This window comes from Quercus suber, unplaced genomic scaffold, assembly GCF_002906115.3.
Source record: "Quercus suber isolate HL8 unplaced genomic scaffold, Cork oak 2.0 scaffold_45, whole genome shotgun sequence".
NCBI classification, from domain to species: domain Eukaryota; kingdom Viridiplantae; phylum Streptophyta; class Magnoliopsida; order Fagales; family Fagaceae; genus Quercus; species Quercus suber.
In genome coordinates, this window is record NW_027069510.1 from 1,895,157 (window position 1) to 1,914,300 (window position 19,144).

The window sequence follows — 19,144 nt, forward strand, 5'->3', positions numbered from 1 at the left end:
ACCTCAAAGAGACATTTGCCACCCTCAGACAATACCAGATGAAGTTGAATCCTGGTAAGTATGCGTTTGGTGTAGCCTCGGGGAAATTCTTAGGATTCATGGTGTCCCAAAGGAGAATAGAAGCAAACCAAAAGAAGGTGCAGGCCATACTCAACATGACGTCGCCCAAGACCATCAAAGAGGTCCAGAAGCTCACAGGAAGAATTGCAGCTCTCAATAGATTCGTCTTTAGAGCGACGGACAAATGCTTATATTTGTATTTGGCAAACGTTACCTGGGTAATCCGCCTTTCTTGAGTCCATCCAAGGAAGAGGAAAACTTATATTTGTATTTGGCAGTGTCAACCACGGTCGTGAGCGCAACCTTCATTCAAGAAGAGGAAAGTAAGCAGCTCTTAGTCTATTGCGTCAGTCAAGCTTTCCAAAGTGCTGAAGCTAAGTACCCAAGGATTGAAAAAATTGCATTCGCATTAATAATAGCATCGCACAAACTGCGACCATACTTTCAGGTGAACCCTATCCTGGTGATGACAGATCAACTCATCAAGAAGTCCATGAACAAGCCTGAAGTAGTGGGGAGAATGGTCCAATGGGCGATCGAACTTATTCAGTTCGACATTGAGTACCACCCCAGGATAGCCATTAAGGCACAAGCCTTAGCGGACTTCATCGCCAAGTTCACCCTCCCAAACGAGGACCGCCTCACCAACAAGACAGAGAGGTGGACAATATAGACCGATGGTTCATCAACCCAAAAGAGGGAAGTAGTAGGGGTCGTCATAATCACTCCTGACAGAGAAGTGCTCAAATACGGAGTTCAACTAAAATTTTCGGTCACCAATAACGAAGTCGAGTATGAAGGAATACTGTCAGAATTGAGACTCGAGAAGGCACTTGGAGCTATGAACCTACTAGTCCAGAGTGATTCAAAGCTGGTGATAAGGTAGATTAAGGAAGAATATGAAGCAAAGGAGGAAAGAATACAAAAATACCTTAGGCTGACGAAGCATCTGACTCAGGAATTTAATAAAGTGGAATTTGTGCAGATCCCCAAAAGCCAGAACATTTTAGCAAACGAAGTTGCGAAGCTAGCATCATCGGAAGAAGGAGCGGCAAGCATGGGCTTGGTGATGGAAGTCCAGAAATGCCTCAGCATTGAGGAAATCTCCACATTCGCAATCCAAAACATAGGTAGTTGGATGACACCAATCATATCCTTTCTCCAGTATGGGCACCTCCCTCAAGACATCGAGGAGGCCAGGAAGGTCAGGAAGAGAGCAACCAAATTCATGATCCTAAACAACACATTATACAAGAAAGGTTTTTCCATGCCTTACCTAAAGTGTATAGACGAAGAAGAAGCCAAATATATTCTTGAGGAGATCCACGAAGGAGTTTGCGGAGATCATGCAGGCCCCAGATCACTGGTAGGTAAAGTTATTAGAACAGAAAGACTAACACCTTCCAGCAGAGAGACTGACGATGATATCCTCCCCCTAGCCCTTTACACAGTAGGGAATCGACATTGTTGGCTCGTTGCCTCAAGGTAAAGGACAGGTAAAATTCCTACTAGTCGTCAATGATTACTTCACAAAATGGGTCAAAGCAGAGTACTAGCAACCATCACTAAAGCTAGAATCTAGAACTTCGTATAGAAGAACATAATTTGCAGGTTTGGGATTCCACGGACGATCATATTAGATAATGGGCGGCAGTTTGACAGGCAAAGCTTTAGGGACTTCTATTCAGGCATAGGGATCAAGAACCAGTTCTCATCCTCAGGACATCCACAGGCAAACGAATAGACGGAGGTGACAAATCGAACACTACTTAAGATTATCAAGGCCAAGTTAGACGATGCAAAGGGTGCCTGGCCGAAAGAATTGCCCAACGTCTTGTGGGCCTACAAAACCACGGCAAGAACCCCAACAGGAGAAACCCCTTTAAAACTCACCTATGGCATCGAAACAGTAATCCCGGTCGAGGTAGGAATAACTAGCATCAGGCAAGAGATGTTCCACGAGGAGAATAATGACGACCAACAATGAGTCAACCTAGATTGTTTATACAAAGTGAGAGAGAAAGCCTCTGACAAGATGTCAAAGTACCAACAAAAGATGGCCGAGTACTATAACAAGAGAGTGTAGCTCAAACAACTTGACATAGGAGAACTCGTCCCGCACAGGGTCACCACAGCAACCAGAGACTCCGCCCAAGGAAAACTCGGCCCCATATGGGAAGGACCCTATCGGGTCGTCCATTACTGTAGACAAGGCAACTATCACCTGGAAACCCTAGACGAGCAGAGACTCCCACAACCATGGAACATTCAGCACTTGAAGAAATACCATCAATAGATGTAACTGAAAATTGTACCCATTCTCGAAAGCAATAAAAAGAACTATTCAACCAATATCTTAATAAGAGTAGATCTTGTAATGTGAAAGTCGCCCAAAATTGGCTAAGTAACAAGATTCTGCCTAGACAAATATAAATTACTGACGAAGCCAAAAGAATGACAAAATCCCTAAAAGGGTGTAAGTCACAAAAATGAAAAGAAAAAAATGGCTAAGTAACAAGATTCTGCCTAGGCAGATGTAAGTTACTAACGAAGCCAAAAGAATGACAAAATCCCTAAAAGGGTGTAAGTCACAAAAATGAAAAGAAAAAATGGTTAAGTAACAAGATTCTGCCTAGACGGATGTAAGTTACTAATGAAGCCAAAAGAATGACAAAATCTCTAAAAGGGTGTAAGTCACAAAAAGAAAAGAAAAATAGGTAAGAAACAAGACTCCGCCTAGAAGCCCTCGACAAGAACCTTGCAACAAACTTGTACAAGATGCCACTCAAATGTAGGCCTGGAAACAAGACTGCAAAGAGAGAGCATCCTTTGAAAAAAGCTCAGGCTGAATCTAAGATCTCAACCAGTTCACCAAAACCCTTGACAAGAACCCTTGAGAAGGTATGAGTCGCAGGAAATCAACTAAGTAACAGAACCCGCATAGACAGGATCAAATTGTTGACGAAGAAAAGGAATGGTCACAACTAAAAACTTCTTGCTAAGTACAAAGCATTGACGCAAAAAGGAAAACTACAATCACAAGCAAGTAAGTACACAACTGCTAAATTAATTTAAGCCCAACAACAGTGGCCAATTACCATTGTTTTTACATCTAAACCAAAGGCTCATAAACCAAAGGGTAGTTACCATTCTCAAAGCAAATTAAAAATAAAAAAATTGTTCTAAAATTAGACTTACAAAAAGCCCAAAACATCACGGGCGCCCAAAAAAAAAAAATTTACAAGTAATAGGGTCAGGCGTTGGCAATAGTGCCATCACCAGTTGAAGGAAGAAGAGCACCCTCGGGGACATCACCATCAGGAGCAGTGGAGTTAGAAGCCTCGTCAGTGGCCATCTCCTTGTCTACTTCCTCAAGGTCCAGGTTCTCTAGATCTACTCCAGAAGGGTGCTTGATGAAATATATCCTCAAAAGCTTGAACCCTTTGAAGTACCAACTGAAGAGCACGGTATTGTACTCATCAGTCTGCTGGAAACCCTCCATAGCCTTAGTAGCTATGGTCTTGATCTTCTCCTTGGCAGCTAGAAGTTGCTCGTCCTTTTCTAAAGTTAAATGCCATTCAGCTCTGAGATCGTCACTCAGGGTCTTGACCTTATCCTTGGCAGAGTGAGCCTCGTCCATGGTAGCTATTAAATCCTTCTTCAACTTCAAGTTCTCCACCTCCAAGGCCATCACTCGTGACAATGCAGACTCGACCTTGGCCTCTTGAGTTAGATACTCTGAAGTAAGATGAAGGCTATCTCCCAGCACCTAAAAAAAAAAAAAAAAAGAAAGGGAGAGGAACTGAAATTTCACAAGTACTTACCTAAACAAGTCTATGGACTGACAAGACACCACCATGTGGGAAGGCACGCCCGAGAAAACCTTCAGGTCCTCAACAGTGACGACCTCATGCGCCCTCTCCACAGCAAGTTCAGCGTCTTCCAGATACTGGATGCTCAGGAGTCGATCTTTTCCTTCCGTTTACCTTCCAAGCGCTGCCTTTTAGAAGTGGGAGTAGAGATCTCTTTGACAGAAGTGACCGGAGAAGCTGTCCTTGTCACATCCGCACGGGGATGTTGGAGAAATGAGGGCAGCTGGGGTAGCAGGAGGACCTTTCCCTGTGACGCTCACTTTCTCTTCCAATGTTGGACAATGGCTTGTCATTCTTCGTCCTCATCTTCGCATACATGTCCTTGTTAAACTTGGTCATCATTCTTGCGATAGGGAAACACTTTAAAAAAAAATGACAAATGTGTGCAAGGGAATCAATACTGACGAACTTAACACTTACTCTTTTTTTTCCTCAATATCAATATTGCGCAGGACAAAGGCGGAAGGTTCTGGACCAAGGCAATAGAAGGCAAGAGTCTGTGGGTTCACAAGTTCGTCCTAGTCCTCAATTGACTTCGCATATTTGATCGCCTTCTCCACGCACTCCTTGTACCTATTCTTAAGCTTGGGACGTCTTTTAACTATGCAAAACAACGAGTAAAGGAGTCTGAGATGATAAAAATAAACACAACAGAGCTCAAATGATGGGAAGAAATAAAGGACGCACCTAAGGTTGGGGTTCCCCACTGGCGAAGCAACCTCGAGAGATCACCCCAAACCTCGTTGGAGGGAGTCTCAAAATCATCCCTAGGCACGAAGAAAGACCGGGACTTCTAGTACCTGAAAGACGAAGGTAGACCCTTAACGATCTAGTCCTCCTCTCCTAAGGCACCAACTCATAATACTCGTTCTCCTTGGAAGCTTTTAAATGGTACAAGTAGACGAGCTCGTCTATTTTAAGCATGCCTTCGTCCGTAGCGGCCAGCCATATCTCCATATAGCTGACCATAATTCTCCATGAGTTGGGCATAAGTTACCCGGGAGCAATACCAAAACGATCTAATAGCTCCATGAGGAAAGGATGGACGGGGAACCTCAACCCGCAAATGAAGGCAGACTCTTAAAAGCATACCTCCCTGGGGAAGAAGTGACAAGCCCGATCCTCCTCATTGGGCAAACGAACCCTAACACGCTCCAAAAATGAAACCTATTCTTAAACCTACCTAACGTGTCGGCATCCAGCCTACACACCTCCTCAAGGGCATAAAAAGCCCTAACCTCTCGAAGGGAAGAGACGGCTGTATCTTCCTCCACTGGGCCATCGTTAGACGATAACCCAGTCTCGAGCTCACTAGATCACACTTCAGACATCTTCGTCCTTTCCTCTATCAAACCCCCAAATCAATCGATCGATTGGCTGAGCACAGGAAACAACTCACTCACTACAACTCCTAGCCCACAACCCTCAAAAATGAAATCCTCAATTAGAGGAAGAAAAGCACTAGAATTGCCTAAAGAAGCCCCTAAACAAGCAAACAAGAAAGAAACCAAGGGACACACTACCCTAACCTCAAAACTGTTAACCATGAAAACCCATAAACTGAGAAAAAAGATGAATGCTAAAACCCAAAAAAAAAAAAAAAAAATCAGAAACTATATCGCGACCAAGAAAGAAGAAAAGTAAGAAAAAAGAAGAAAAGTGTTCCTCAGAAGAGGGCGAATGGAGGAAGCACCACCACACTACGAACTGGCTCGAAGGAGAGTTGCAAAGGGAAGTTGGAGAAGAAAACACTCAAAGTAATGATTGGAAGTTTGGAAAAAGCGAAAGGGAAAAGTGAGAAAATGAGAAGTTTAAAAACCAAGGCTCAAAAACTGAAATCCAGCGGGAAACCCAAGGGTCATACAATTGGAGCATTAACTCCACTGATCAAAACGTGCCATGTGACCACGACGCATGTGGCACTACCACTATGCATTTAATACGGAGTGAAATCCCAAGAGTCATATATAGTCCATAAACCTTTCATCTTCTGTGATCGTCATGACACGTCACGACGACCACAAAATTCGAGGGCAGCTGATGGGATTGACGAACTCAACTTACCTAGATGTTCTAATCTCGACCAACGAAGCCACGTCGACAGACGAATGTAAGCCACATTACTGACGAAGATAAAGGAGCCATTCAATGCAGTCAAATAAATGCCTCGGACGGTTACAAGGACAACTGTATAAACCATTGAAAGCCCATCAAAGCTCACATGATTGACCATGAGGCATTACCAAAAAAGGCATTAAAACCACCATAATAGCCACAACGGCCAGGAGCTACAAGAATGTATATATACAACCCTCCCAGCACCGACATAAGGTACACAAAATACATACCTGAGAACACCGCTAGTTATTCTACTACTCTGTTATTTCTGAAAACTCTTTATACTGACTTTGGCATCAGAGGTGTTGTGGCAGGCACCACACCGGTGACCACTTTAAAGGAAGTACCTTACCATTTTCAGGGTGACATAAACAGAAGAACAGCTCCATCTAGACACACACTCAACGACTGACGAATCTGCACTTCATCAATGGGTAGATAAATGGTAGGGTTTTTTTTTTTTTTTTTTTTTTACTTGAATTTTTAAACGTTACACATGGACGAGTTTTTTTTTTTTTTCTTCTTCTTTTTACTACTAACAAAATAATGGGTGGCCGGGTAGTTTTTTAAAAAGAACGTGAGATAGTATTTTAATGTGGAAATAGAAGTAGTGTTTCAACGTGAGTAAGAATTTATTTAGGAGAGAATTTACTATTTCAACTCCGTTTTGATTGGTTTAGATTAATTAAATTAGAGATATTTTTTATAGTAAAAAAAGTAATAACTAACTTTCTAAATCTTCTTAATATATACAAATAATACTAAACTAAAAAACAAATAAATAAAAAATAACATTATTACACACACAAAGCACGTGTAATGAGTGCAGTAGAACTATATTGGTATAGTTGGCACTTTTTCATTGTGAATAGATCATTTTCTTGGTGTGGGCTATTGGTTATTTTTTGCTCTATTTATGTTTATCCACACAAATCTTGTGGTTTAAATCTTGACTAAATAACTACCAGGTCAAATCTTGATAATTCATTAAAACTGATAGTGAGCTGTAAGCATTTTTTGAAGTCACCCTTTGAAGAAAAAGAAATCGAATTTTGGAAAGACCCAAGAGCAAAAGTAGAGAAATTGCATCAATGTTTATTGAATTTTTTTTTCTATTTTAATATAAAACTTACTTTTTCTATTTTATTTACTTACTTTACAAAAAAAAAAAAAAACACTACATTAGATTATTTATTTTAATTCCTAAAAAAACGATTATCCATTTTAGGTCACATTTGATTAAAATATCATTTTTCTTAATTTTTTTAGTTGTTTAATTTTCTTAACAGATAATCATTATTCATTGTCTTCTTTCATCAACGGAATCATAAAGAAGGAATAAAATAAATAAATGCAAAATGAATAATGTCAGTGTAAATTTACACTATTAATGTAGCAAATATATAAATTTATATAATTATACATTAACTGATGTGAGTCATTTTTAGATAAAACTATATAAATTTTACACATTTTTCTATTATAGACTCACTTATATGGGTGCTCTTAGAATTGTTACGTTGCTCCTAGTATTTAGGTTGTGTTTGGTTCAACAGAAAATATTTTCTGGAAAAGAAACTGTTTTCAAGTGTTTGGTTGCATTCCTAAAAATACCCTGGAAAATATTTTCTAGTGTTTGGTTGCATTCCTGAAAATACTATAGAAAATATATTTTATACAACTTTCTCACATTTTCTCATCTCCTAAACACATATATAATAAAAAAAATGAGAAAATTTTAGGTGAAAAAATCGAGATTAGAGGATCAGCTATGGCAAAGCCTGGCAGCCACTGGCCATTGGCAACAGTGGTTGGCCACCAAAGACCAAATATGTTAGTAGAAGGTGGTGGTTGTGTGGAAAATAAGGGGGGGAGGAGATTCGGTTGATAAGTTTTGGATGAGGCGGAAAATGGTTTTAAGAAAATGAAAGCGTAAACCATTTTCTGCCATAATTTCCTTTATGGTCAACCGAAAAACAATTCTCAGTTAGCTAACATTTTCTGTCATCCCAAACATTTGTAAATGTAGAAAATATTTTCAGGAAATCAATTTCCTTTGAACCAAACACAGAGTTAGACAAGGGATACAACAAAGCAAGTATCAAGTAAAGATCAAAATTGACTCTTTAACAAACTAACTAATTGTACACCAGCCTGTGACTAATTAAAACAGCATTCTTGGGTTTGTCAGTTTGTCTTGCTCTTTGTTCCTGATTTATTTACAAATTCACATGCTTTGGATCTTCACTCGTGTCCATCTTAATTGGGTTGAGCTGGACTTGTTGCAGGCGGTTTGGGTTCACTACAAAATAACAAATTAATAAATGAATTTGACCAAAAATATAAGTCTATAAAATGTAATTAACCAAAAACTAATAGAGGAAAATACAAAATAACCTCCAAACTCTACATCCTAGAGTTTTGGACATTTTTTGCATTGCAAATTAGCGGTGGGAGTGGGAATAGACCTCACAAACTGCTCTAATGGGTGAGGGAAAAGAATTCTATCTTCACAGAGGTTTTTGCTCAAACCTAGCAAAATCTCATCGCAATGGTAGACTTTACCTTGAAACTTTAATTAATTCCAACAAACTAATTAGTACATATTTATCATCATCACCATCAGAAATGATTGGCGAGTTTCATATGTTTACTATACATTGCACAACAAAAAATCACAACCTAGAAGAAGAGCTCAAAGTAACAATCTTCCTCAAATCCTTTCTCAATAATTTTCCAGCCGCACTCTTTGGTAAGGAGTTGACAAATGTTACACGCCTTATTTTCTTGTATGGTGCAACCTGCAATCAAGAGAAAAGTCCTAATTAACAAACCAAAAATTGATTATTTTATCAATTGGAGTTTTGTTTTAGTGATCATGAAGACACCTGTTTTGCAACAAAATCCATTATTTCTGCTTCATCAAGGTTGCTTTGAGGTTGTCTCACCACAAAAGCGATTGGCACCTGACCAACTTCTTCATCTGGGTATCTACCAATTTATATGAAATTTTAATAATCGAATATGATACACAAGATTAACAATAAAAATTTTATATATGATGTCAGGGATGGAACCAAAATTTCAACTTTGGGGAGACCAAAGTATGTATCAAATTTGAAATTTCCACCATTTCGAGGATAAGAAATAATAATAATAATAATTCAAAACTAAATTAAGTAAATATGAAAATTCGAACTAGCATATATTTAGTGTTATTAACTTATTATAATATAAACATAAGAAATAGATACAAAATAATTGTTTCTTAACGTACTTAAACTCAATAATCTACTAAAATAAAAACTCAACGTTGTTTTAAATTATAAAATCTCTTGTTGCTAAACAAGAGATTTAGGGTTCGAATCACATCTATACCAAAAACAAATTGGTGTCTTGACTTAACAATAAAGAGTAATTACCAAAAACCAACTTGTTAAAATTTTATCGTATCTACCCCCCAAAAAATGCAACAAAAACAAAAACAAAAAATTGAACCCCTTGTATTATTTTCTTTGTTTCTAGCATTTCATGAATTCAAATTCCGTGTACATTGTGTTCCACTTTATACTCCATTAATCACACTTTGTTACATAAATCTTATTACTTTATATAAATACACAAAGTTGAAAATTGGAAAAAATAAAATTTTAACATGGTGTACCATAATTGATGGATTATAAAGTAGAATACAAAAGGTTGGACAAATAATCTATATATATAATAATAGGTGAAGCTGAGCGAAACTCAAATTAGAATTCTAAATTCGAGTTATAATTTTATGCCATATGTCTAGATTTATGTGGAGATCACACCATAATTATCCTTCCAAGTGTCCATTATGAATAAATCACTTATGGATTTGTCTTGGAAGAGCAGATAAGGATGGTGAACAAAATAAGATAACATTTACTCTCCTACAATCTCAATACAATATTTTTAATCTCAATACAATGTTTATGACTCAATGACCTTGACATTTAGGCAGTCTGCACTTGGTCATCTTCTCAACTCCTAAAACCCTCCCCCCCAAAAATTAATTCTTGGCTTTGCTTTTACAAACAAGCGAATGCAGTGCATTCAACCCAAATTTACTTCTCTATTGAAGAAAACTCAAATGTCTCTAAAGATGAATGCACTTTGGGGATTAGCTAGCCATCAGAATTTACCACAGTCAATTTCTTCACACAATTGGTAATTGTTCTTCAATCAAGATATTTTATTATACAATATTTTTATTACATTCAACCAGTCATCCAATCAAAGTCATGAACATAAATGTTTTCTGAGTTTGATTTTTTGATTAGCGTCTCATTGATTTGGGCCTACAGGTTGGCATCTATAGGTGGAACATCTTTGAATTGAAAGAGGCCAATTACATCTTCTAATTCTTCTCCGACCATAGCAAATCCATCAACTATTATAATAATAATAATAAAAATTCAGATTTTGAATGTTTTTGCTATTGTGGCATTCATTTAGTTTTGGAGGAGATTTGAAAGTAATGGTGTATCACTTCAACGGATTTGGTTTTGATTAAGGTTTTTGGGTTGTTTCTTTTTTTAGTTTTGTTTTGGGTATTTTGGTTAAATTAATTTTGTGTATCCATGTATTGTTTTTATGGTTGTCGTTAAATCGTTTCATTTCTAACTTTATTAGGTGAGTTAGAAAATTATTCTATAATTATCTGTTTGTTCTCTTTCATTACAGTTTGATTGTGTGTTCTCTTTCATTACAGTTTGATTGTGTGTGTGTGTGTGTGTGTGTGTGTGTGTGTGTGTGTGTCTCTCTCTCTCTCTCTCTCTCTCTCTCTATATATATATATATATATATTCATTATACGCTATGGTTGAGTGTGTGTGTGTGTGTGTGTGTGTGTGTGTGTGTCTCTCTCTCTCTCTCTATATATATATATATATATTCATTATACGCTATGGTTGGGATGGTGATAAATGAGAAGTTGAAAAAATTAAGAGAATTCTTGATGGGTAATCTTATTTTGGTTTAAACTTAATCTGTATCAACTTTATCTATTGTATTTATGAAAGTTTTTGTGGTCTGACACTTTGGTGCGTGGATGTAATAGAAGTTGGGAGTAGATAAAAAGCAACCCATATATGTAATATTTGTTCTTCTCTAGTTTTTGAAAAGTAAGAAAGGCAGTGATTATTCACCTTAATCGAGCCATATAATAGTTATATTAGTTAAGTTTAGTTTTGGTTTGTTAATTATTTTTTTTTCTTTTCTTAAAAAATAAAAAAATAAAAAATAAAAAATAAAAACAATGATTTTGTTTTGTAATGCTATTTGTTGTATATATTAGCTTATTTAAGTTTATGGATGTTTAGATTTTGCAAAAGCAAGTAGTTTTTATTTCTAGATACATGCTGTAAACTATAATTTTTTTTATAAGAACATCAATTTTATTCTTTTCTAGAGAAAATCCATTGAATTTCAATTGTGGTCTAATTTTTTACCATGTTTCATAAATAAATAAATAAAAATAAAATAAAATAAAACACTTAATTTTGGTGCATAAGTATTTACTACACGCTAAAGTTGAGGGAACTAATAAAAAAAGCTTGATAAAATATCCATAACATTCTAAACAAGCGAATAAAGATCACATGTCAAATAGAATTAAATAGAAAACCCTTAATTCATATTATTTTCCCCAGTAAAGAGGGAAATTCAAACATTACAATTGTGTACAAAAGATTAAGAATGAGTGGTAAGATAACTTGCAAATTTGTGATTTAACATCATGTTATCTAATATAATTCCACCATAACATTTTTGCTGTTATAATTGATTGATGCAACAAGGTCTCATGTGATTCAATATAATTCCACTATAACATTTTCCTTTTCCGATTAATAGATGCAACACTATATTTTTTTCTTTTACAATTAATAGATCCAACAAATTGTAGAAACATTAAAATTAATATATGACTATTAATTCATATGTAAGAGTTTAAGACCACTTTATCATCACTGCATACATAAACATAATACAAAACTTTAGCATTACCATGAATGAGATACTTTTAAATGTAGATTTCAATTTTTTTTTTCAAATCCCAATTGATAAACAAACAATTTCATTACTTCAAAACTTTTTTTAAGAGATTGTTATCAACCATAGTATTTCATGCTATCAAATTCCTTATCCAATATTCAGAACAATAATCTACATTTTTTTCCCTTGAATAATAATAATAATTTTAATTTTAAAAAATTCAAAATGAATACTCATAAAATTGTTCCATTTTTTGTTCTTCTTTATCAATATTGTTCAACATTTTCGTGCGTATGCATGGGTTACATGCTAATTTGTATTAATATTTCATGTAGTATCATAGCAATATCAATTAATGCTAACCTGTTTGCCATCCAAAAGCTTTTCTTAAAACAAAGCAAGAAGATTGAATCCATTTGAAAACTTTGGGGTGAGTTTTCTGAGTATTTTGTTTCACTTACCTCTAATGACGTCCTTGCAATTGTTGCTAACGATGAAATCAGGTAAACAAACTATTTTTAATAAATAAATAATCAATAAAGAAGTGACTGAAGTCTCTTTAAAAAATGAATTTAGTGTATTATAAAATTCAATCTCAACAAATATTCGGGCTCTTGTAGACCCAAGAAAGTTTAAAGAATATTCCTCCAAGTCACTATCGCTATCTTTAAGTTTGCTAATGAGAAAAATGTTATTAACAAAGACTGCCAGAGAGTTTAAGGTTTAACTCTAGATTGGGATTGATACCCCACCCCTCCCCAAAAAAAAAAAAAAAAAAACTATCTCCGGATGAGATTGAAGCACATGTTCCAGCTCTGCAGGAGCTACCTGCATAATGTATATGTACAAAGCAATTCATGAGCCCTGGTGAGGTTCTTTAAAGACATAACATACAGTATGAAGAAATGAAAAAGAGAAATACCTGGTATCCCTTACATTTGATCAATTCTTTAAGCCTATCTACAACATAAAGGAAACCTTCCTCATCAATATAGCAAAGATCACCTGTTCTCAACCACCCATCAGCTACTAAGGTGGCAGAAGTTGCTTCGGGATCACCAACATAACCTGCAATAATTCACAAGAAGCCCATGATGCATTTACAGTCATTTTAGAAGGGATAAAGGCTACGGTTGATCAGAACAGCAATCTGTTGGGTTATACGTGTGAGTGAAGTCCCACATTGAATAAAGATAAAAAGAATGAGTGGTTAATATAACATAATTGAGCACATACCCATTGGGCTTAGGCCTTTTGGGTTTAAGTGTGTCTCTATATGTTATATTAATTACTTAAGGAAGCTCCCCAAAGTTGTTTATCTCCCTATCAAGTGGTATCAAAGCCCATGGTGGTGTGCGGCGAAGGTGGTGAGGTGTTCATGGTCCCTACCCAGCGGGGACAGAGAAAGCCTAAACGGCCCACACACAAAAATCCTGGAGAAGAAAAAAAAGAAAAAAGCCCGTTAGTCAAGGGGGAGTGAGTAGGACTTGTTCAAAACTCACAGAGGGGCAGAGACTCACGTGGTGCTAAATAATGGTATGGTGCGAGGTTCCCATGGACATGAACGTGCGGGGTTCCCATAGATGTGCGTGCAGGGTTGACACGTGGTTCCCATGGATGACGTACGAGAGACCCATGGATGACGCGCTGATGAAGTGAAAAGTCCATTAAGCAAGGGGGAGCGAGTAGGACTTATTCATGGCCCACAGAGAAGTCTTGAAGCCCACAGAGTAGCAGAGACTCACACGTGAGGGGGAGATTGTTGGGTTATACGTGTGAGTGAAGTCCCACATTGAATAAAGATAAAAAGAATGAGTGGTTAATATAACATAATTGAGCACATACCCATTGAGCTTAGGCCTTTTGGGTTTAAGTGTGTCTCTATATGTTATATTAATTACTTAAGGAAGCTCCCCAAAGTTGTTTATCTCCCTATCACAATCAACTCTTATTTTAGGTTTTGGTATTCTCCAACCTTTGCCACATTGAGCTATCAACTATGGGAGTTGTAGGGACACAAAATTTGTCCCCCGAGGTACTCACCTCAAAATTCTCCTATAACAGTTCACACAACTTAAATACAAATAAACAAGAAGGAATAAACACTTCACAATGGAAAACACAAACAGTGGGTTTCTTTGATCATTCGTGTTACAATCACAGTTACAAACACTACTATAGGACACTTTCTTGTTCTCATGGTGACACCCTTGGTGTTTCTCTCTCTTTCTACTTCTATTACTCTCCCTAGATAGATTTTTCTTCTTCTCCTCTAAAGCCCATCCCCCCACTCCATTGAACTTTCCTCTTCTTTATAAGCCTCACTCCTGCTCCTACTTTAACAGCTATCACACTACTAGCCTAATCTTCAGAGATATTTTTCTTACTTTATTGGTTTCTTCCCCTTCCTTATCCCTGAACTCTGCCTTCACTGAGATATTTTTACTGTTCAAGCTATCTTACATGCATTTAATGCGGCAGAGGTTAGGTGAAGGCTCCCAAATTGAGGTAGAGATAAAAATGTTCAATCTTTTTGCTTGTTTTGGAAGTTTCCCATGGTTCCTAGAGCCATTGGGTGGCAGCATGCAGATCATCCATGCAATTGACTAAGCACATGGTTATCCTTCCATTCTCTTCACGGGAGTCACTATACCACAGCATTCCCCTTCTCAAGCGTGAGGTTTAACTTCCTTTTTCTTATAGCCTATTCCCTTCTTGGACTTCCCCCTTGCAACCAAACCTAGCCCAATCTCATTGGCCCATTTCATTTGTGGGCTTTAATTAGGACCCCCTTCCACTCCCCACAGGAGGCAAACTAGTATAAATATTTATAAATTATTAAACAAGTGGTTGCGCATTAAGTAACATTACATATATATACTAGCCTCATTGCATGTAGAGGATTTTTTTTTTTTTTGTTTAGTGTCATAATTTTTCATTCATCTCAATTTAAAACATTTCTCTCTTCTATCCAATTAAACCACATACATAGTGATTTTTATTTTGAACATAAAAAAGACATTCATTAAAATGAAAAAAAAAAAAAAAAAAAAAAAACGCAGTACAAACAGATGTGAAGAGAAAACAATTCAAACACCAAAATAAATGAATCATTAAAGAAAAAAGTGGAGTACATTAAAAATCATTTTTTTAATAATTCAAAAAATAAAATTTGAGACATTTTTCTCTTCTATCCAATTAAACCACTCGCATAGTGATTTATTTTGAACAAAGAAAAGCATTCATTAAAATGGGGAGAAAAAAAAACAGTACAAACAAATGTGAATAGGAAACCATTCAACACTTACATAAATATAATAAATCATTTAAAAAAAAAAAGAGTACATTAAAATCACATTTTTTTAAATAATTCAAAAATAAAACTTAGATGTTTCTCTCTTCATCTATTAAACTACACGCATAATGATTTTATTTTGAACATAGAAAAAAATTCATTAAAATGAAAAAAAATGGCAGTACAAACAGATGTGAAGAGAAAACAATTCAAACACCAACAAAAATAAATCATTAAAAAGAAAAAAAGGGAGTACAATAAAAATCAATTTTTTAATAATCAAAAAAATAAAAAAGAGTTTGAAAAAATAAAAACAAAAACAAAACATGGATTAGTATTTAGAAGAATGAACCGGAAGAGAGAGAGAGACCTTTTTTTTTTTTTTTTGAAGCTGAGAGAGAGAGAGACGTTTAAGTCTTGATAAAGGGGAAAAAAGAGAAGAAAAAAAAGTGAAAACATTGGCTTACTGTCCTATTTATATAGCAAAAAAAAAAACATGTCTTTATTTTTTATATATAATTTCTATTTTGTGAATCTAATTTATAATATAATTTTTAATTTGAGAATCTAATTTATAAGTGGATAAAACAAATTGAAAATTAACAGGTGAGTGGCATTATTTTTTAGGTAATATTTTAGTGGGAGTTAGAGTTATATTTTTACTAAATTGTCATTTAATTTTATTTTTACTTAAACATAAAGGTATAGGGGCATTCTTTTACCCAAAAAATGAATATCTCAAATAGGAAAAGTCCTTAATAATATAAATAACCTGCAATAAACTCAAAAATACTTTAATTCTCTCACATTGTGGACATTCTCGCAATTTCATATGTGAATATGTATTTAAAATAATTAATATCAATGATGCTAAAAGAATATTTAGCCTTTTCAAAAATCATCTTCATTACTATAAAGACAGGATAACAAGTATTGTGGCATATAGTTGTGAATAGTAATGGGAACAACCCGAAGATTCCCTTTTTATTCAGTTAATTCATTTTATTTAGCTTTTACCTTTCATAATCGTAGGTCCTTTAATCCAAAGCTCTCCTTGCTTGCCCGGAGGCAAAGCATCACTTGTGTCTGGGTTCACAATTTTAGCTTCAAAACCTGCTGAAAGCTTCCCTGCTGCTCCCCAATTAACACTCTCCTCGGCACCCCATGTTCTGAACACTCCTCCTGTTGATTCAGTAAGCCCATAACCCTGCAACATGAATTCACTAATTTTTCTTCTCATATTAAAAAAATAAATAAATCACACAATTGTTTAGTTTTTTATTATTTTTTGATAATTTGAGATGTAGCAAACTGTTCTAGAAACACAGTTTATTTCTTAATTTTTTGCCACAATTCAAACATATAGACTATGAGTATTGTGTAAAATTTTGTAGGACTCAGTTTTTTTTTTAAGGAAATTATGAGATTTAGATAATATTGATGATGTGTACATGTGCTGAAATTGCGTTTTGACGTTCATGGAATCCAGTACAATATACATACCTGCAGAAGAGCAACTCTCGGAAACCTTGCCAAGAAAGCGGAGATAACATCCTTCCCAAGCGGAGCGCCGCCGCACACAACCTCTTCCAACGAACTCAGATCACAACCGCCCGTTACATCATCATTCTTGGCCATAGCAACTAGTAACGGTGGAGCCAGCGCCAACTGATTCACCCTAAACTCCTCCGTCGCTCTCACCATCTTCCTCAAATCAAACCTCTCCATCACCACCGCGCACTCGCTCAAAGCCACCGACTTCAAAATAAACGAATACCCGTACATGTGAAAGTATGGCACCGTACAGAGGAGCACCGCAGGCGATTTTCTCTCCGTCGTCCGGTTCGCGTAACTTCCGGCCACATTCGCCATTAGGTTCCGGTGACTCACCATCACTCCTTTGACTGTTCCGGTCGTCCCCGACGAGTAAAATATGGCCGCCAAATCGGACTGCCTCACTTCGACGTGGTCCAGCTTTTGTATCGGAGGACTACTCATCGTCATTGAGTCGAACTCGGGCGAGTCGAGGAGAATGGTTTTGAAACGGAGAGTGGTAATATTTGAAAGCTTGTGAGCAGAGGATGAAGTGGAAAACGCGATCACTGGGTTGCATAGTTGGATTAAGCGGGAAATCTCTGAGTCGGTGTTGAGCGGATTTGCCGGAGAGATGACTACACCAAGAGAGAGCAGCGAGAAGCAGAGGATCGGAACCTGAACGAGATTTTGAGAGAGAACGAAGGCGGTATCGCCTTTGGAGAGTCCGATAACTGATTGGAGATAAGAGGCTAGGGTTTGGGTTTTGCTAATGAACTCGGAGAAGGAGACGCGTTGACCCGTGGAGGAGTTGATGAAAGCGAGTGAGTCAAGGTGCTGCCATGGCGAGTTGAGTAGTCGAAGTGAGAAAGCGTATTCAGCTGCCGACATAGGAATGTGTTGTGGGGGAAGATGAATTGAGGGTCTGAGGCTGTGGAAAGTCTTTGTTTCTCTGTTGAAACCGCTCTTTGAATCGATGAGATGATGAGACTTCGCTGCTTGGTCCATGTGAAAGATCTAGGAGTTCTTGTGTGTAGGTATCGATCTTAGTCTTGTAAGAGAAGGATAATGTAGAGCATGTGATTGATGATGATTAATGTCACCTATGTCTTCCTGAGAGGCAAACAGATACAGACGCTTGGCCCATATGAGCAGGCATTTCTGCCTTTTCTTTTCTTTTCTTTTCTTTTCAAATAATTCGCCTCTCTTAAATATGTAAAGTATCTACTTATTTTATTAAAATTAAAATTTTTTTATTAAAAATAATATAGAAAAAAAACAATATTATTAATTTTGTTTTGAATCTCGTTTAGATTTGTTAAGTGGGATGGAATGTTTCAATTCTAATCAATTTTGGCTTACTATTTCAAGATGTTTTAAATATTTAAAAAATATATATATATTTATATATATCTCACTTTTATAATTTTGTTTATGCTGAATACTTTTATAATTTTTTTTGCATGAATAATGCCAAGTTCCACAACATTTCATAGTTAATATTAATTTATTATAATAAATTAATGACTCACAGTTTGATAAAGAGTTCGGACAGCCCTATTCCTACAGAAAGTAGACTCTCTGTTTAATGTACTCTAGCAGGTGGTAATATTAATAACCCATCAAATCATTCAAAAATTAAATAAAATAATAATTTTTAAATTCACTAAAATATCTTGGAAATAGGAACCATTCAGAACTTTACCAAAAATGGCTATGGTTCAAAAAAATAACATGAAGTCTCAGACTCAGCACTCTGAAGGTTTGACGTGAAGACAAGCAATTTGAAGGTTTGACGAAACGTGAAGAAAAGCGAGTGAAACAATGCAGTGAAGAAAGAAAATAAGGCAAAAAAATAAAAAGGAAAAAGCATAGATCAGGCATGCAGATGAAGGTTGCTGTAGACACTGTCATTGTTGTTTTTTTCCCTCTCTCTTCTTAATTTCTTTTTGGGTTGTGATTGTTTTTTAATGAACTTAAAAGCTTTAGATCCTGTCAAAATAGAATTTGTAGATGTGTGGATGGATCTGTGAACATTTTTTTTTTTTTTTTTTTTTATCCTCATTCCAACAACAAAAAAATCTCATTCTCAACAAAATAAATATATATCCACAAAAGACCCAAATCCTAGAAATCAACGTTGTTCATCTGAAATTATACACAAACAATCAATCCTTCGAATTAAAAAAAAAAAAAAAAAAAAAAAAAAAAAAAAAAAAAAAAAAAAAAAAAAAAAAAAAAAAAA

General features: G+C 36.0%; 1 protein-coding gene across 1 annotated transcript; it reads right to left on the reverse strand.

The window, feature by feature from the left end:
* Window positions 1-8,097: 8,097 nt before the first annotated feature.
* Window positions 8,098-18,071, reverse strand: LOC111992508 (4-coumarate--CoA ligase-like 9). The gene is made up of 8 exons (XM_065771508.1): window positions 16,870-18,071; window positions 16,384-16,573; window positions 12,994-13,139; window positions 12,852-12,899; window positions 12,435-12,457; window positions 8,939-9,041; window positions 8,733-8,851; window positions 8,098-8,352 (listed from the first exon to the last, which is right to left on the reverse strand). The coding sequence occupies exons 1-8, from the start codon at window positions 17,905-17,907 to the stop codon at window positions 8,310-8,312; spliced, it is 1,710 nt and encodes a 569-aa protein (XP_065627580.1). The 5' UTR covers window positions 17,908-18,071; the 3' UTR covers window positions 8,098-8,309.
* Window positions 18,072-19,144: the final 1,073 nt, after the last annotated feature.